Source organism: Anolis sagrei, chromosome 13 (assembly GCF_037176765.1).
Source record: "Anolis sagrei isolate rAnoSag1 chromosome 13, rAnoSag1.mat, whole genome shotgun sequence".
Classification (NCBI taxonomy): Eukaryota; Metazoa; Chordata; class Lepidosauria; order Squamata; family Dactyloidae; genus Anolis; species Anolis sagrei.
Genome location: NC_090033.1, coordinates 11,561,048 through 11,579,999, shown reverse-complemented (window position 1 = coordinate 11,579,999; position 18,952 = coordinate 11,561,048). Strand labels below are relative to the sequence as shown.

At 44.9% G+C, this 18,952-nt stretch overlaps 1 protein-coding gene across 3 annotated transcripts in view; it reads right to left on the bottom strand.

Moving 5' to 3' along the window:
• Positions 1-5,695: 5,695 nt before the first annotated feature.
• Positions 5,696-18,952, bottom strand: part of PRDM16 (PR/SET domain 16) — a 637,493-nt gene continuing 624,236 nt past the window's right edge. For 2 of the 3 annotated variants that reach the window (XM_067472770.1, XM_067472771.1), the window contains exon 17: positions 5,696-18,670. In XM_067472770.1, coding sequence (XP_067328871.1) covers positions 18,536-18,670 — 135 coding nt within the window. In that variant the 3' untranslated portion in view covers positions 5,696-18,535. The remainder of the gene's footprint in view (positions 18,671-18,952) is intronic. The other variant, XM_067472773.1, reaches the window with a different exon arrangement.

The window sequence follows — 18,952 nt, the reverse complement described above, 5'->3', positions numbered from 1 at the left end:
AAAAAGCACAATCAAAGCACTCCCGACAGATGGCCATCCAGCCTCTGTTCAAAGCCTCCAAATAAGGAAATGGATAGAATCATTGAATCACAGAGTTGGGGGAGACCACATGGACCATCTAGTCCAACCCCATTCTGCCAAGAAGCAGGAAAAAAGCACAATCAAATCATCCCCAACAGATGGCCATCCAGCCTCTGTTTCAAAGCCTCCAAATAAGGAAATAGATAGAATCATTGAATCACAGAGTTGGGGGAGACCACATGGACCCTCTAGTCCAACCCCATTCTGCCAAGAAGCAGGAAAAAAGCACAATCAAATCATCCCCAACAGATGGCCATCCAGCCTCTGTTTCAAAGCCTCCAAAGAAGGAAATAGATAGCTAGAATCAACCCTTAAATCTCTACTTTGAACCTTCTGCTCTCATCTTAACCCAATGAAAGTTTCACAGAATAAATAGCCATGTGGACCAATTAATACATTGCTACTAGATTGATAACAAAAGTATTCCGAATCTGAGTTTCCTTTCTGCTGCGGACAGCCTGCCCTCTGCTGGAGGCTGGGCCTCATTGCTGGCATCTAAGGAGAGAGCAAAAAGAAATGGGATAAGCCAAAGGGAATGCCGGCAGGACACAGTCACTGGCGAGCTGCCCGCCTGCTTTCTCCCTTCCCCGGCTCTTAGAGGGCAGGCCTCGTCAAGTCTCCGTTTGCCCTTGCTTCCTTCCTTCCTTCCTTCCTTCCTTCCTTCCTTCCTTCCTTCTCCCTCACTTCTTTCTTTTCTTCATTTCTCTTCTTCCTTCCTGCCTGCTTTTCTCCTTCCCTCCCTTTCTCCCTTCCTTTCTCTCTTCCTTCCTTTGTTTCTCCCTTCCTTGCTTGCTTGCTTTCTCCCATCCTCCCTCCCTCCCTCTCTTCCATTCTCCCCTTTCTTTCTTTCTTTCTTTCTCCCTTCCTTTCCTTCTCCCTTCATTCCTTCCTTCCTTTGTCCCTTCCTCCCTTCCTCCCCTCCTTGATTTCTCCCTTCTTTCCTTTCTCCCTCCCTCCCTTCCTTTCTCTCTTCCTCCCTCCCTCCCCTCCCTTCCTTCCTTCTTTCCTTCTTTCCTTTCTCACTTCCTTTCCTTCTCTCTTCATTCCTTCCTTTCTCCCCTCCCTCCCTTTCTCCCTTTCCTCCTTGCTTTCTCCCTTCCTTCCTTCCTTCCTTTCTCTCTTCCTCCCTTCCTTCTTTTCTTCCTTTCTTTCTCTTCTCTCTTCATTCCTTCCTTTCTTCCTCCCTCCCTCCCTCCCTTCCTCTGTCTCTTCCTTCCTATCTCCCATCCTTCCTTCCTTTCTCCCTCCCTCCCTTCCTTTCTCTCTCTCTTCCTTCCTTCCTTCGTTTCTCCCCTCCTTCATTTCTTTCTCCCTTTCTTTCTTTCTCTATTCCTCCCTCCCTCTCTCCTTTTCTTTCTTCCTTCCTTCCTTTCTCCCTTTCTTCCTCCTTCCCTCCCTTCCTCTCTCCCTTCCTTCCTTTCTCCCTTCCTTTCTTCTTCCCTCCCTCCCTCCCTCCCTCGCTTCCTTTGTCTCTTCCTATCTCCCTTCCTTCCTTCCTTCCTTCCTTCCTTCCTTCCTTCCTTTCTCCCTCCCTCCCTTCCATCCTTGCTTTCTCCCTTCCTTTCTTTCTCCCTCCCTTCCTTCCTCCCTTCCTCCCTCCCTTCCTTCCTTCCTTCCTTCCTTCGTTTCTCCCTTCCTTCATTTCTTTCTCCCTTCCTTTCTTTCTCTATTCCTCCCTCCCTCTCCTTTCCTTCCTTCCTTCCTTTCTTCCTCCCTCCCTCCCTTCCTCTCTCCCTTCCTTCCTTCCTGCCTTCCTTCCTTTCTCTCTTTCTTCCTTCGTTTCTCCCTCCCTATCTCTATTCCTTCCTCCCTTCATTTCTCCCTTTCTTCATTTCTTTCTCCCATTCTTCCATTCTCCCTTCCTTCCTTCCTTGTCCCTTACTTGCTTTCTCCCTTCCTCCCTTTCTCCCTCCCTTCCTTTCTCTCTTCCTTCCTTCTTTCTTTCCTCCCTTCCTTCCTTTGTCCTTTTCTCCCTCCATTCCTTTTCTCCATCCCTCCCTCCCTTATTCCATAACTTCCTTTCTCCCTCCCTTATTCCTTCCTTCACAAACATGTATCTCTATTAAAACGTATTTATGTTAATATTTTATTAAAATAAAGTACTAATAAAACAATAACACAAATAATTTAATAAGAATAATTTATTAAAATAAATAAAGAAAAGCTCTGAAAAGCCATTGACTAAGACATGCCTTGCAATCCCAGTGATGTTGAACACATTACCCTCTATTTCTGTCTCCATGTATCTTTGTTGTCTTCTGAGTCTCCCTTTCTCCCGCTTTTAACTCCCACAGCCGACCACAATGGCCACCAGGCCACATGGACCTCACGGCCCCACGTATTGTACATCAGCCTGTGATTGTGTCTGATGTTCATGTTGATGTTCATGATGGGAATGGGGATGGATGTTCATGTTGATGATGGTGGGAATGGGGATGATGTTCATGTTGATGCTCATGATGGGAATGGGGATGATGTTCATGTTGATGTTGATGATGGGAATGGGGATGATGTTCACATTGATGTTCATGGTGAGAATAGGGATGATTTTCATGCTGATGTTCATGGTGGGAATAGGGATGATGTTCATGTTGATGTTCATGGTGGGAATAGGGATGATGCTCATGTTGATGTTCATGATGGGAATGGGGATGGTGTTCATGTTGATGATGATGGGAATGGGGATGATGTTCATGTTGATGTTCATGATGGGGATGGTGTTCATGTTGATGCTGATGATGGGAATGGGGATGATGTTCATGTTGATGTTCATGATGGGAATAGAGATGGTGTTCATGTTGATGTTCATGATGGGAATAGAGATGGTGTTCATGTTGATGTTCATGATGGGAATAGGGATGACGTTCATGTTGATGTTTGTGAGGGAATGGGGATGATGTTGATGTTGATGATGGGAATGGGGATGATGTTCATGTTGATGTTTGTGGTGGGAATGGGGATGATGTTCATGTTGATGCTCATGGTGGGAATGGGGATGATGTTCATGTTAATATTAATGATGGGAATAGGGATGATGTTCATGTTGATGTTGATGATGGGAATGGAGATGATGTTCAAGTTTATGTTGATGATGGGAATGGAGATGATGTTCATGTTGATGTTGAACATGGGAATGGAGATGATGTTCATGTTTATGTTCATGATGGGAATTGGGGTGGTGTTCATGTTGATGTTGATGATCCAACAGAAGAAAGATAACAATCCAAAACTAAAAAAGAATGTGTTCCTTGCAACTTTGGGGTCAGGGAAGGGTTTATAATGATTTGTAGGAGACAATTGCTTCAATTGAGGCAACGTCAGGATAATGCCAAATTTAAATTTCCTTTGCTCTGAGTTCTATGTACCAAGGTTTGCCAAGCTCATGTTTTGCCTATTGGATTTGCTTCCTGTGTTGCTTATGGATTCAAGTGCCTAGTTTCCTGGACTTGACTCTTTGTTCCTGTTTTCCTTTGTACCTGATAGACTAAATTGGATTTTGAACTTTTACTGTGGATTACTTTTAACTGCTTTGGCTACATATATTCTTCAATAAACTGCTTGCTGATTTTACCTAACTGGTGTGGTGTTTAAGGTCAGAGGTGATCCTGCGCTGGAGTATGACACCACAGCCCTCCATGGCCCTCAGACGGAGGCTTATTCTCTCCCCCCGCCCCATACCAACCCATTTCTGTCTCCCTGTCGCTCTTTTCCAACCCCTGCCCCCCCCCCCCGGTGGTGCCTTGGTTCCCTCGTTGGGAGCCCTCGGTATCCGCGGAGCCCCCTTTTGTGTGTTTTTAATGTTTTATGTTTATATGAAACTTTGAAGAAGTATGCCACCATTCAAGACCTTTTGGTGAGCTTTTATCAGCACCTCACATCCCAAGAATTCCTTCCAGGCATTTTCCCGGGCTTCATCTATGGACCATCTTTCGTGCAGTTATTTGAACATGACAAAACCACTCATCACCTGACATGACATTTCCCACACTGAGAAGGTTGTGTCCTGTTTTACACAATGCCATTCCCTCTTTACCCAGCAGTGGATTGCCAATACCATTGCTTTGGACAATACTCCGCAGGAAATGCAATGGACATGGGCACCATCGCTGCCGGACCCACCTTCACTCATGAATAGAAAGACTTGATAACCCCTCTTTGTTCTGTCCCTCATTGGGACAAGGTTATTCATTCAACTGTATTTCACAACCCTTTGTCTTCTGGACTCGCATGCCCCCGTCAGCCATTAAAGAGCAGGAATCTGCATTGGAAGTGGGAAATACCCACCTATTGGCTACCGTGGCCAAGTCAGACATCCCAAGGTACGGGCAGACAAGTTTTAACTGTGCGAATGCTCCCCTGGTCACCGCTGAAACCTGGGGTTCCAGGCTGAGCGATACATCCAGCATCACTCCCAAGCTGCAAACCTGCGTCTTCAGGGGGAGTGTAACCCCGTCCAACACAGGCTGTAACCCTATGCTCTGTTCGGCCTTATGACTGACCAGGAGTACCTCTGTCTTGTCTGGATTCAATTTCAATTTGTTCGCCCTCATCCAGACCGTTACAGTGGCCAAGCACCGGTTCAGGATTTGAACAGCCTCCTTAGTAGCAGGTGGAAAGGAGTAACAGAGTTGGACATCATCTGCGTAGAGATGACACCGCACCCCGAAACTCCGGATGATCTCTCCCAACAGCTTCATGTATATGTTGAACAACATAGGGGACAGTACAGAGCCCTGCGGGACCCCACAGTACAATGGCCGTGGAGTCGAGCATTAGTCCCCTAATGACACCTTCTGGGAGCGACCCTCAAGGAAGGACTGGCCACTGCAAAGCAGTACCCCCGAGGCCCCAGGCATGTAGCCGGGGGGGGGGGGCTTGAGGGGCTTCAGCTGCCCCCCCCCCCGAAATTCTCATGGTGGTTCACGAAAAGGCCTTACTGGTGCATTATTTAAACTTATGTTTATTCATATCATGATCTGATCACCATACTCAATATATCCCATAAGCATGGGGATATTGGGGTAATGATACAAAAGGTTTGCTAGGCTAGACCCTCTTTCACTCATACTCAGCCCCCCTGAAACTCACCCCCCCCCCAACCTCCCCCTGAAAAAAATTAACCCCCCCCCCCCCGAAACGAAATCCTGGCTACGGGCCTGCGAGGCCCATCCCGCAAGGTGTCCCAGAAGGACTGACTCGAATAAAATACCTCTGTGGCTTCTTCAACTTGCTGAGATTTCTTGATTTGGGAACATCGAGCTAGCTTCTTTATCTTGCCAGGATTCACGGGCAGCCTGCACCCACTTATCGGGACTCCGTATCCGCGGTTCGGGTTACGATATCCGTGGCCAGAATCTCACTCTCCGCGATGGCTTAAAAGTGCTCTATTTCACTAACCCAAAGAAAATGCAAGGAGCCAGCCATTGCTTTTTTTTTTTGGGAACATCGAGCTAGCTTCTTTATCTTGCCAGGATTCACGGGAAGCCTGCACCCACTTATCGGGACTCCGTATCCGCGGTTCAGGTTACGCTATCCGCGACCAGAATCTCACTCTCCGCGATGGCTTAAAAGTGCTCTATTTCACTAGCCCAAAGAAAATGCAAGAAGCCAGCCATTGCTTTTTTAAAAAACACACAGGTTTATTGCATATCAATCTCATGTATAAATCCGTCGTCGCATTGGAAAGATTACATTTTGGTATTACATTCCTATTCTACAGCATTAACCCCGCCCCAAATCAGCACTTTTCTAGTCATTTTCTCTTTGCAAAGGAATTTCTCTACACGTAACGTCGGTTGCTTTCGTCTTGTTACATCCCGAGCGTGGAAAGTTTTGCAAAACGTTTGCCTTTTGTTTTCAGTATATTCTACATCTCTCTCCCCCCCTCATCTCTCTTTCTGAATGTCTCAACGAAAAAGCAAATGCAATATTAATTCATAACTGCCACTTATTTAAAATTTTCCTTGGCAGTTGGAGGCTTCTAGCCCCGAACGCAGGAGAGAAATAAAATAGAAATCAAATCGAAATGAAACGACAACAAAATCACATATACATAAGTGCATCTACGGACCCCTAAACGACAAGTCATGCATTTCCTTTTCCTTATAAACAGAATACTTCCAAGATGCTTAAGGAACTCGCATCTATTTTTTTCTTCTTCTTTCACAATGTTTTAGAAACATTATTTTGGAAAATCCAGACATTTACAATTGATTTTTTAAAAAACCAAACCAAACAAGACTTTACAAGTTCTAAAAAGAAATATCCTAATTCAGATGGGCGTAGTAACAACAGCAAAGGAACCGGGAAGGAATACACAAATCATCATCCTTGCCACCATTTATATATATATATATTTATATTTATATTTATATAATATTATATACATTTGTTTATTTTTTTAAAAAAAACAACATGAAAATTACATCTTTTTTTTTCCATAGGCAGGCGTTTGAAAAGAGGCATCCCTACACTGTATTGGTTTCAGATGCAGTTGGATGTCATGGGTGCGTCTACACTGTCGAATTAGTCCTGTTTGACACCACATCTCAGTGCAATGGAATGACCGAAGTGGTCGCTTGATCAAGTCTTTAGTATTCGATCCCAAATGACAACTCCGAGGATACCATAGCAATGAGTCATTTTAGCTAAAGTGGCGTCAAACTGTGTTAATTCAACCTGTGGATTTTACTTAGTGGCATTGATAAGACTGGACCGAAAGATGGATCTCCAGGACCCAAAAAGCAGCTGGTTTGGCTGACCATATACTGAAGGTTCATCTCGGCATTCAGGGTTAAATCCAGAGTCAAATCATATTTGGTTCACTAAGAAAACTCTCTATAAGACCCCAACAAGCAACACTTTGGGCACATCTGCCACTGACCACTCCACGTGGATCGAAAAAAAGGGCCCTGAAATGATGGGTGCAGGATGGAAGAGACCCCAAGGTTGGCCATCCAGTCCAACCATCTAAGATAGTTACGGGGATAGATAGATAGATTCCTAGAGCAGGAAGAGACCCCAGGGGCCATCCAGTCCAACCCTCTAAGATAGATGGATGGGTGGTGAATAGATAGATAGATAGATAGATAGATAGATAGATAGATAGATTCCTAGAGCAGGAAGATGGATGGGTGGGTGGTGAATAGATAGATAGATAGATAGATAGATAGATAGATAGACGGACAGACTCCTAGACCAGGAAGAGACCCCAAGGGCCATCCAGTCCAACCCTCTAAGATAGATGGATGGGTGGTGAATAGATAGATAGATAGATAGATAGATAGATAGATTCCTAGAGTAGGAAGATGGATGGGTGGGTGGTGAATAGATAGATAGATAGATAGATAGATAGATAGATAGATAGATAGACTCCTAGACCAGGAAGAGACCCCAAGGGCCATCCAGTCCAACCCTCTAAGATAGATGGATGGGTGGTGAATAGATAGATAGATAGATAGATAGATAGATAGATAGACTCCTAGACCAGGAAGAGACCCCAAGGGCCATCCAGTCCAACCATAAGAGAGAGAGAGAGAGAGAGAGAATATGAATGAATCTTAGCGTTGGGAGACACTCCAAGGGCCATCCAGCCCAACTTTTTAATAAGGATGGATGGATGGACGGACGGACAGACAGACAGATAGAATCCTTGAACAGGCAGAGACTCCAAGGGCCATCCAGTCCAACCATAAGAGAGAGAGAAAGAGAGAGAATGAATCTTAGAGTTGGGAGACACTCCAAGGGCCACCCTCTAATAAGGATGGAAGGACGGATGGACAGACAGACAGAGAGACAGACAGATAGATAGAATCCTTGAACAGGCAGAGACTCCAAGGGCCATCTAGTCCAACCATAAGAGAGAGAGAGAGAGAATATTAATGAATCTTAGCGTTGAGAGACACTCCAAGGGCCATCCAGCCCAACCCTCCAATAAGGATGGATGGGTGGACGGACAGACAGACAGACAGAGAGAGAGAATCCTTGAGCAAGAAGAGACCCCAAGGCCATCCAGTCCAACCATAAGAGAGAGAAAAGGAAAGAGAGAGAATGAATCTTAGAGTTGGGAGACACTCCAAGGGCCATCCAGCCCAACCCTCTAAGTATGGATGGATGGATGGATGGATGGACAGACAGACAGACAGACTCGCAGACTCCTATAGCAGGAAGAGACCTCAAGGGCCCTCCAATCCAATCATAAGAGATCGATTGAAACCAGATAGATAGATAGAATCTTAGAGCTGGAAGACACTCCAAGGGCCATCCAGCCCAACCCTCTAACATAGATGGATGGGTGGATAGAGATAGACTCCTATAGCAGGAAAAGACCCAAGGATCATCCAATCCAACCATAAGAGATAGACAGACAGATAGATAGACAGACAAACAGATAGATAGATAGAATCTTAGAGCTGGAAGACACTCCAAGGGCCATCCAGCCCAACCCTCTAAGATGGATGGATGGATAGATTGACTCCTATAGCAGGAAGAGACCCCAAGGGTCATCCAATCCGATCATAAGAGATAGATAGAAATCAGATAGATAGATAGAATCTTAGAGCTGGAAGACACTCCAAGGGCCATCCACCCAACCCTCTAACATGGATGGATGGATGGATGGATGGACAGAATCCTAGAGCAGGAAGAGACCCAAGGACCACCCAATCCAACCCTAAGAGATAGAAATATAGAAAGATAGATAGAATCCTGGAGTTGGAAGGGACCCCAAGAGCCATCCAATCCAACTCACTGCCATGCAGGAAAACACAATCAAATCACTCCTGGCAGAAGACCATCCATGGTGATCCACAAATGCCAAAGTTATGGATTCTGCAGATCCCAGAACTGAAATTTCCAGTGCATCTAAGCACTGTCTCGATTGTGACCTGGTTCCTGAGCTTGAGACAAGCTCCATGTTGGAATTGTCTCCTCCTCTGCCACTTCTATCCTGCATTGTGGTCAGTGTAGATGTGCCCGGTTAGCAATGTATGGAGTACAACACTTTCTCATGTACTTATGGAAATACAACACTGTGGATAATAGCGAACCCAATTGAGATTAAAGACTAATGTTGGAGGACCTGGAGTACATCTAGAGAGGACTTATAGTGTTGGAAGTGGATACACGAAACCAGATATAAAAATGACTCTGTGTTAGTACGTTTGGTGGGCCTTACTCCCAAGCAATTGCACACAAGGTTACCTCCTGATCTCTGGAGGGATGCTCTCTTCAAATGGTGCCCACCCTCTGGTCCTATAAGTTTGGGACCCCAACCCCCAGAAGTCCTTGCCAGCTGGTCCAGTGGCCAAGGATTCTGGGAGCTGAAGTCCCCAAGACCTGGAAGACCAAAGATTGGACACCACTGCTTTAAGATTGGTTATTTGTTCATCTCTGAATGGTACCATCCAGAATAGACGCGCCGGAAAGAGGAGAAAAAAAAGACTTGGATTTCAAGGAGAAACAAAACCTTTTAATCACAGTTTCTGTTAAATATAAAGGAAAGATTCCCATGGCTTTGCGGATGTCACGATGGAGCGTTACAGAAAATGTCCGCCCGCAGTATCGTCAGCAGAGATGCCCATCCGTTGAGCACCGTTCCTTCATTATTTCGTATCGGTTTCTACATCAGGATACAGTCCCCCGCCCTCCCTCTGACCACGACGAAAAATAAAAATAAAAATTACAGCATATTTAAACAATGAATGTTAAGTCAGTAGCTTGCAGTACATTTGGAGAGAAACGCGTTCCAGTGCTTCGTATTTGCTGCGTTATTCTACAGCTTACATTTGGTACAATTGGCCAGAAATATGTCTCTTCCGCCTCATTGGGAGGAACGTGCCGACGTCCTTCTGTATTGACTTTCCTCCTGTTTGAGGCCCAGGAACCCCATCATCGAACGATCCATATATATACAGTAGAGTCTTGCTTATCCGACCTTTGCTTATCCGACATTCCATCTTATCCGTTTCTCTTATCTGATGCTCCCCCTTTCCGTCAGCATTTTCCCAACTCTCTCTCTATTCCGAATAAGTAAAAAAAGGCAAGACACGGAAGAGGAAGAAGGAGGAAAGGGGGAAAAGAGGCAGGACCGGAAGCGGAAGCGTCCTCCCTCCTTCCCTCTGTGATTTCTACGCTCCTCTTCTGCATCCGAGCACTTCCTGCTGGGCCACTCTATCCCCGAGGCGTTGCCTTGCCTGAACTCTTTGAGTCCCTGTTGTTAGTATTCTAGGTGTCTAGTAGGCATGTGCAACCATGGTTCTAAATAGTTCTAGAGTACTTACAAAATTAAAGTTCTGGTGGTGAGAACTAGGGGGCGCTGGTGCTTTGCTTCTACAGAGTTGCTAAGGTTCTGGTGGTGAAACTTTCAGAACTGTAACACAACTTTCAAAATTTCATTATGAATGGCAGTTCCTAATAGGTTCTGTCATAAATATCACCAATAATGAAATAATAATGAAATTTTGAACGTTTTGTTAGAGTTCTGAAATTTTCACCACCAGAACTTTAGCAACACTGTAGAAGCAAAGCACCAGCGCCCCCTAGTTTTGGCAACCAGAACTTTCTGGTTGTCAGACTTTCAGAACTCTAACACAACTTTCATAATTTCATTATAAATGGCGGTTCCTAATAGGTTCTGTCATAAAAATCACCAATAATGAAATAATAATGACATTGTGAAAGTTTTGTTAGAGTTCTGAAATTTTCACCACCAGAACTTTAGCAACACTGTAGAAGCAAAGCACCAGCGCTCTCTAGTTTTGACAACTAGAACTTTCTGGTTGTCAAACTTTCAGAACTCTAACACAACTTTCATAATTTCATTATAAATGGCGGTTCCTAATAGGTTCTGTCATAAAAATCACCAATAATGAAATAATAATGACATTGTGAAAGTTTTGTTAGAGTTCTGAAATTTTCACCACCAGAACTTTAGCAACACTGTAGAAGCAAAGCACCAGCGCTCTCTAGTTTTGACAACTAGAACTTTCTGGTTGTCAAACTTTCAGAACTCTAACACAACTTTCATAATTTCATTATAAATGGCGGTTCCTAATAGGTTCTGTCATAAAAATCACCAATAATGAAATAATAATGAAATTGTGAAAGTTTTGTTAGAGTTCTGAAATTTTCACCAGCAGAAGTTTAGTAGAAGCAAAGCACCAGCACCCCCTAGTTTTGACAACCAGAACTTTAGTTTTGTAAGTACTTTAGAACCATTTAGAACAGCGGTTCTCAACCTGGGGGTCGCGACCACCAAGGGGGTCATTTGGCCATTTTGGAGGGGTCAAGAGGCTGCCTCCTTTGGCCCTGCGTCCAAGTCTTTGGCCCACCCCCCAAGGCTTTGCACAAGGCCAGGCCTAGCGTGAAGGAGCCCTCAAGGGCTCATTCGCATGAGGCCTGATCTTTGCACTCGCCTACTTAATTTTATGGTTGAGGGTCACCACAACATGACGAACCATATTTAGGGGTCACAGTGTTAGAAAGGTTGGGAATCACTGATTTAGGACCATGGATTGCACATGCCTATTGTCTAGCTCTGCGACGGACGGGTAACAGTAAGAGATTCCGTACTACCCAACGTATTCGTTTATCTGACATTCCGCCGGCTCATTTATGTCAGATAAGTGAGACTCTACTCTCTGTGTGTGGAAATGTTCTATATTAGGGACACTATTTTATGATGGCTTTGTTTATCAGACGTTTACTGGTAACCAATCAGCATCTGTAAGGCTTGCAAAATACACAGATTTTTCTTTTTTATGGAGTACAGCTAAAGCATTTACTGTGGACTCCACTGTAAATACTGTACAAGAGGAATCATGTAATGCCCAAAACAGCCACTAGGTGGCAATCAGAAAACGCTTTCCTATCTCACTACCTCTGAGGATGCTTGCCATAGATGCAGGCAAAACGTCAGGAGAGAATGCCTCTAGAATATGGCCATATAGCCCGAAAAAACCTACAACAACCCAACCCTTTCCTACTTGTATTGTCAAAGGCTTTCATGGCCGGAATCACTGGGTTGTTGTAGGTTTTTTCGGGCTATATGGCCATGGTCTAGAGGCGATCTCTCCTGATGTTTCGCCTGCATCTATGGCAAGCATCCTCAAAGATAGTGAGGTAGTGAGGTGGCCATATAGCCCCCCAAAAAACCTACAACAACCGTTTCCTACTTGTATTGTTGAAGGCTTTCATGGCCGGAATCACTGGGTTGTTGTAGGTTTCTTCGGGCTATATGGTCATGGTCTAGAGGCGTTCTCTCCTGATGTTTCGCCTGCATCTATGGCAAGCATCCTCAGAGGTAGTGAGGTAGTGAGGTGGCCATATAGCCCCCCAAAAAACCTACAACAACCCTTTCCTACTTTCTTCAAACTACAAGAAAGGAGATTCCATCAGAACATTAGGAAGAACTTCCTGACTGTTAGAGCCGTTCAGCAATGGAACTCTCTGCCCCAGAGTGTGGTGGAGGCTCCTTCTTTGGAAGCTTTTAAACAGAGGCTGGATGGCCATCTGTCAGGGGTGATTTGAATGCAATATTCCTGCTTCTTGGTAGGGGGTTGGACTGGATGGCCCATGAGGTCTCTTCCAACTCTATGATTCTATGAATTTATGATTCTATGAATATAAAATAAAGATAAACATCAGACATTTACTGGTAACCAATCAGCATCTACAAAGCTTGCAAAATACACTGATTTTTCTTTTTATGGAGTACAGCTAAAGCATTTTCTGTGGACGCCACTGTAAACACTTTACAAGTGGAATCATGTAATGCCCCAAACAGCCACTAGGTGGCAATCATAAAACCCTTTCCTACTTTCTTCAAACTACAAGAGAGAGATTCCATCTGAACATGAGGAAGAACTTCCTGACTGTGAGAGCCGTTCAGCAGTGGAACTCTCTGCCCCGGAGTGTGGTGGAGGCTCCTTCTTTGGAAGCTTTTAAACAGAGGCTGGATGGCCATCTGTCAGGGGTGCTTTGAATGCAATATTCCTGCTTCTTGGCAGAATGGGGTTGGACTGGATGGCCCATGAGGTCTCTTCCAACTCTTTGATTCTATGATTCTGTGGTAACCAATCAGCATCTACAAAGCTTGTAAAATACACAGATTTTTCTTTTTTATGGAGTACAGCTAAAGCATCTACTGTGGACGCCACTGTAAACACTGTACAAGAGGAATCATGTAATGCCCAAAACAGCCACTATTTGTGTCTTAATATTTGCACTAAAATGTGCAAGAATGGAAAACGGAATGTTGTTGGGCTGGAAAAGAGATTGAAAGATGGGCTCAAAGCCAACCTTAAAATCTCTGGCATAGACACTGAGAACTGGGAATCCCTGGCCCTTGACCGCTCCAGCTGGAGGTCAGCTGTGACCAGCAGTGCTGCAGAATTTGAAGAGGCACGAATGGAGGGTGAAAGAGAGAAACGTGCCAAAAGGAAGGTGTGTCAAGCTAACCCCAACCGGGACCGCCTTCCACCTGGAAACCGATGCCCTCACTGCGGGAGAACATGCAGGTCAAGAATAGGGCTCCACAGTCACCTACGGACCCACCAGTACACTGATCTTGGAAGATTATCCTACTGGGACAATGAGGGATTGCCTAACTAACTAACCAACCCACAATTCGAGAGGATATTGACTCTAAGATGGAAGGGGTAGTTTGGGAAAACTACCCAAAAAAGCCAGAATATCCAAAAACACAAACAGGATACTTATAGTTGAGCATTCAGCTCACAGCAAGCAGAGTTGTGCAGCAGAGGTGTGCTGGGCCCATAACCCTTTTTGTTACGGAAAACTACCCAAAATAGCAGAGCATCCAAAAACATCCTAACCAATCAGAATGAGAGCAGAAACAGAGAGAAGAGAACCATTAGCTGCCTTTCAACTGTCGTTCAGGAGTCAGGGGGGAAGGGATTCTCTCAGCCTATTCTAAAGCTAACTAACTGTTCCTCATTGAGGACTGCAGACTTGAGCATTGTGGGGTTGAATCCCAATGTAGAGAAGGGCAACTAAAAATTTGGATACCATGACTCACTAAGAGGAACAGCTTAGGGAGCTTGATCTGCAGAAAAGAAGGTTGAGAGGAGACATGAGAGCCATATCCAAAAATGTTAATGTGTTTTGAAATATATAATGTAGATTTCAAAGTGTGTTTGTATGTTTAAACAATGCAATGCAATGTGCCAAGTGTAAATTCCTGTGTGGAAAGAGTTAACTGAACCATGAAGAGAATCGGCATTCCTAGAGAGGTCATAAATCTTAGTGCAGAGAGCAATGGATGCAGTGTAGTGTGTCGTACATCATAAGTCGCTCTGGAATGCAGGAGGTGTGAACTGCTACTGATAACAGCGTGTTCTGTGTTCGCGATGTAGCTGCCGAATGGAGCTACATTGCTTAGCTTCTAATGCAAATAGTTGAACAATAAATTAGTTTATAGCCTAAAGGAGACTGTGATCAATGTGTTTCCTTGCCTTGCTGTGAGGAGATTTCACTAACAATTGGTTATGGGCCCAGCACGCTTCTGCTGTGCAGTCACTCACTCATAAGGAAGAGGAAGCAAGGCTTGCATTCTACAGCCCTTGACACTAAGACCAATGAAGTCATGGATTCCAATGACAAAGGAAAGGAGATTCCACCTGAACGTTAGGAAGAACTTCCCTGCCATAAGAGCTGTTCAACTGTGGAGCTCACCACCCCAGATACACCCTGAAAAATATAGCTTGGTGAGGATTTCTAGCATGGTTTGAGCAAACTAGACTTATCAGGGTGCTTTTGAGAGAGCCCAGATAATTACATGGGAGCAATACAGTTTGAAGTTGGTTGTATAACTATACCCATATGAGAAGTAGCAAAGAGATGGGCTAGCTGAGGAAGGAAGAGGGAGAAGGGATAGTGTTAGTACACAATGCACAGTCTTCAGTCTGTTGTCTTGGTTTAATGACAACAGTGATTCCAGCCATGAAAGCCTTCGACAACTTCTTCCATGTTCTTATGATAGTACCAATTAGGAAATGACACTGATAACCCAGAAACAAAAACCGTGTTGTATAGTATAATCATAATTGTGTTATCAAAGAGTTCCAGGGTCAGAGAAGCAGATGGCAAATACAGAAGAATGGCCTACCTCAGGGGAGCATGCTTGCGCCATCCATGTTTAACATTTACACAAATGATCAGCTCCTGCCGGAAGGGACAGAGAGATTCATCTATGTTGACGATTGTGCCATCACCACTCAAACAGGGAGATTTGACTTGTTGAAGAGAAGCTCTCTAAAGCTTGCTCCATCAATGTTTACCATTTACACGAATGACCAGCCACTGCCAGAAGGGACAGAGAGTTTCATCTATGCTGACGATTGTGCCATCACCACTCAAACAGGGAGATTTGACTTGTTGAAGAGAAGCTCTCTAAAGCTTGCTCCATCAATGTTTACCATTTACACGAATGACCAGCCACTGCCAGAAGGGACAGAGAGTTTCATCTATGCTGACGATCATGCCATCACCACTCAAACCAGGGAGCTTTGTGATGGTTGAAGCGAAGCTCTCTAAAGCTTGCTCCATCAAGGTTCAAGAGAAGCTCTCTAAAGCTTGCTCCATCAATGTTTAACATTTACATGAATGACTAGCCACTGCCAGAAGGGACAGAGAGTTTCATCTATGCTGACGATCGTGCCATCACCACTCAAACAGGGAGCTTTGTGATGGTTGAAGCGAAGCTCTCTAAAGCTTGCTCCATCAAGGTTCAAGAGAAGCTCTCTAAAGCTTGCTCCATCAATGTTTAACATTTACATGAATGACTAGCCACTGCCAGAAGGGACAGAGAGTTTCATCTATGCTGACGATCGTGCCATCACCACTCAAACAGGGAGCTTTGTGATGGTTGAACAGAAGCTCTCTAAAGCTTGCTCCATCAATGTTTAACATTTACATGAATGACTAGCCACTGCCAGAAGGGACAGAGAGTTTCATCTATGCTGACAATTGTGCCATCACCACTCAAACAGGGAGCTTTGAAATGGTTGAAGAGAAGCTCTCTAAAGCTTACTCCATCAATGTTTAACATTTACACAAATGACCAGCCACTGCCAGAAGGGACAGAGAGTTTCATCTATGCTGACGATTGTGCCATCACCACTCAAACAGGGAGCTTTGAGATGGTTGAACAGAAGTTCACCAAAGCTTGCTCCATCAATGTTCAACATTTACACAAATGACCAGCCACTGCCAGAAGGGACAGAGAGTTTCATCTATGCTGACGATTGTGCCATCTCCACTCAAACAGGGAGCTTTGAGATGATTGAAAAGAAGCTCTCTAAAGCTTGCTCCATCAATGTTTAACATTTACACAAATGACCAGCCACTGCCAGAAGGAGCAGAGAGTTTCATCTATGCTGACGATTGTGCCATCACCACTCAAGCAGAGAGCTTAGAAACTGTTGAACAGAAGCTCTCCAAAGTTTTATGTGCTCTTACTGAAAACACTGGCATTGAGGAGGAGGATGAGAACCAAAAAGTCTAATTAAAGCAGAAATCAACAACAAAAGTGAATCTCTCAAACACTTCCGGTTATTATTTGCATCAATTTGACCTTCAGAATCTGTTTTAGAATTGGGAGGAAAAATTTACCCCTTGTATTTGAATAAGGTATGTTGTAAGCTGTTCGGACACTGGACCTCTGGCTTAACATTGCTGGTACTTAATGGTTCCAGTGGAAATATCCTTCCTATGAGATGCCAACAGCCCATAGGAGGAAGGGAATTGTGGAGGAAAATTTCAGCGTTGGCTTTGGATCTTCCAGCCTTGGACGCATCAGCTTTCATTCCCAGATATCTGCTAACACTAACATTCAAGGCATTCAGATGTGGAAGCTCTTTGTCAAGCAAAACACTGGAGAAAAGCAATAAGGGTTCTTTGAAAGTAAGACTTGTGATTCTTTCTGGGTTGGGTCTGAAATGGGTTTGTTCCTCTCTCTTTGTCTTTCTCCACGGATTGGAAACAGATCCTTGTGGACATTCGGATGCCCGCCATCCTTGCGGGCAACAATTCTCCTATCAAGGAAGGACAGAGAAATATCATGGATTGTGTCTGTCTTAAAAAATATACATAATTTTTCATTCAACAACCACAAGAGAAGTGGTTGACCTCAATGATGACGGTCCTCTGCTTAAGAGGATGATGTTTTCACTAAAAGTGAGAACACTTGAAGGCAGATGACCTTGGGGTTGTAGGGGTTGCAGGTAAGGGTTACAGTGCTCTGCTTAAGAATATGATGTTTTCACTAAAAGTAGTAAAACTTGAAGGTTGTAGGGGTTACAGATAGAGGGGTATTCTTTCAAAAAGAAAGGAAGAAAGAACATTAGATTGGAGTGATTTGGTCAACATGTTCGGAGATGGTTGCTCGCAGAACGGGTTGGGTCAACACATTTGGAGAATGGTTTGCGGCACGGGTTGGGTCAACATGTTCGGAGAATGGTTCGCGGCACAGGTTGGGTCAACACGTTCGGAGAATGGTTCGCGGCACAGGTTGGGTCAACACGTTTGGAGAATGGTTCGCGGCACAGGTTGGGTCAACACGTTCGGAGAATGGTTCGCGGCACAGGTTGGGTCAACATGTTCAGAGAATGGTTCGCGGCACAGGTTGGGTCAATATGTTTGGAGAATGGTTCGCGGCACAGGTTGGGTCAATATGTTTGGAGAATGGTTTGCGGCACGGGTTGGGTCAATGTGTTCGGAGAATGGTTTGCGGCACAGGTTGGGTCAATATGTTTGGAGAATGGTTCGCGGCACAGGTTGGGTCAATATGTTTGGAGAATGGTTCGCGGCACAGGTTGGGTCAATACGTTCGGAGAATAGTTCACGGAACAGGTTGGGTCAATATGTTCGGAGACTGGTTCGCGGCACAGGTTAGGTCAACACGTTCGGAGAATGGTTGCTCGCAGCATGAGTTCACACTCTAAACACCCACGGACTGGAATTTGACACTTGTTTCAAAAGGAAGGGGAAAAAAAGCAGTCGGAAGTCAAACAGTGTTTGCAATCTCAGTGGAGCTCCAGTGACTTGATTAGAATGAGAGCGGGCTGAGAAAGTCTTCTCCTCCGCAGAACGTGATAATGAGGATCAATCAAAGGACTTCAAGGTTTCTTAAGTTTACAATAAGTAGGTTCTTGCTGGCTCAGAGAGAGGGGACAGTCTATTTTTTCATTTGCAGATCCCAAAAGCAAACCCACTCCCGGCATGTGCTATGCATCATCAGAGATGGCAGGATTGTGGGGCTGCTGGGGGTGGTGGTGGTGTCCCATCGGACCCAATGGGAGATGGATCATCGGTGGCGGGTTTCTCCTCCCAGGCCCAGGGGCCTTTTCCGATCAGTCTTCCTCTGGCCAGGATTTCGGAGAGGCCCCGCGTGGCACCTGGGATCGTTTCTGGCCAGGTGCCCCCCTCAAATCCCTCAGAGATGGCCGACGGAGCTGAAGCCTCCTGGCTCTGAAGCCGCCCCTGCCATGCTCAACCAAGCATCCAGAGAATTCTGGGAAGAGGGATGGAGTGGCGTGTTCTCGGAAAGGGACAACATCATTGCATAAGCCTAGGACGGAAGAAGAAAACACAGTAAGGGGAATAACACATGCTGACCTGATCAGAGGCAATTTTCAACAGTAAGCAAACAGTATTTTGGTGCCCCCCCCCCCAACCAATCACTGATATATATTTTCTGTTCGTCATGGGAGTTCTGTGTGCCATATTTGGTTCAATTCCATCATTGGTGGAGTTCAGGATGCTCTTTGATTGTAGGTGAACTATACCTCCCAGTAACTACAACTCGCATATGTCAAGGTCTATTTTCCCCCAAGAGTGCCTCAAGAGCACC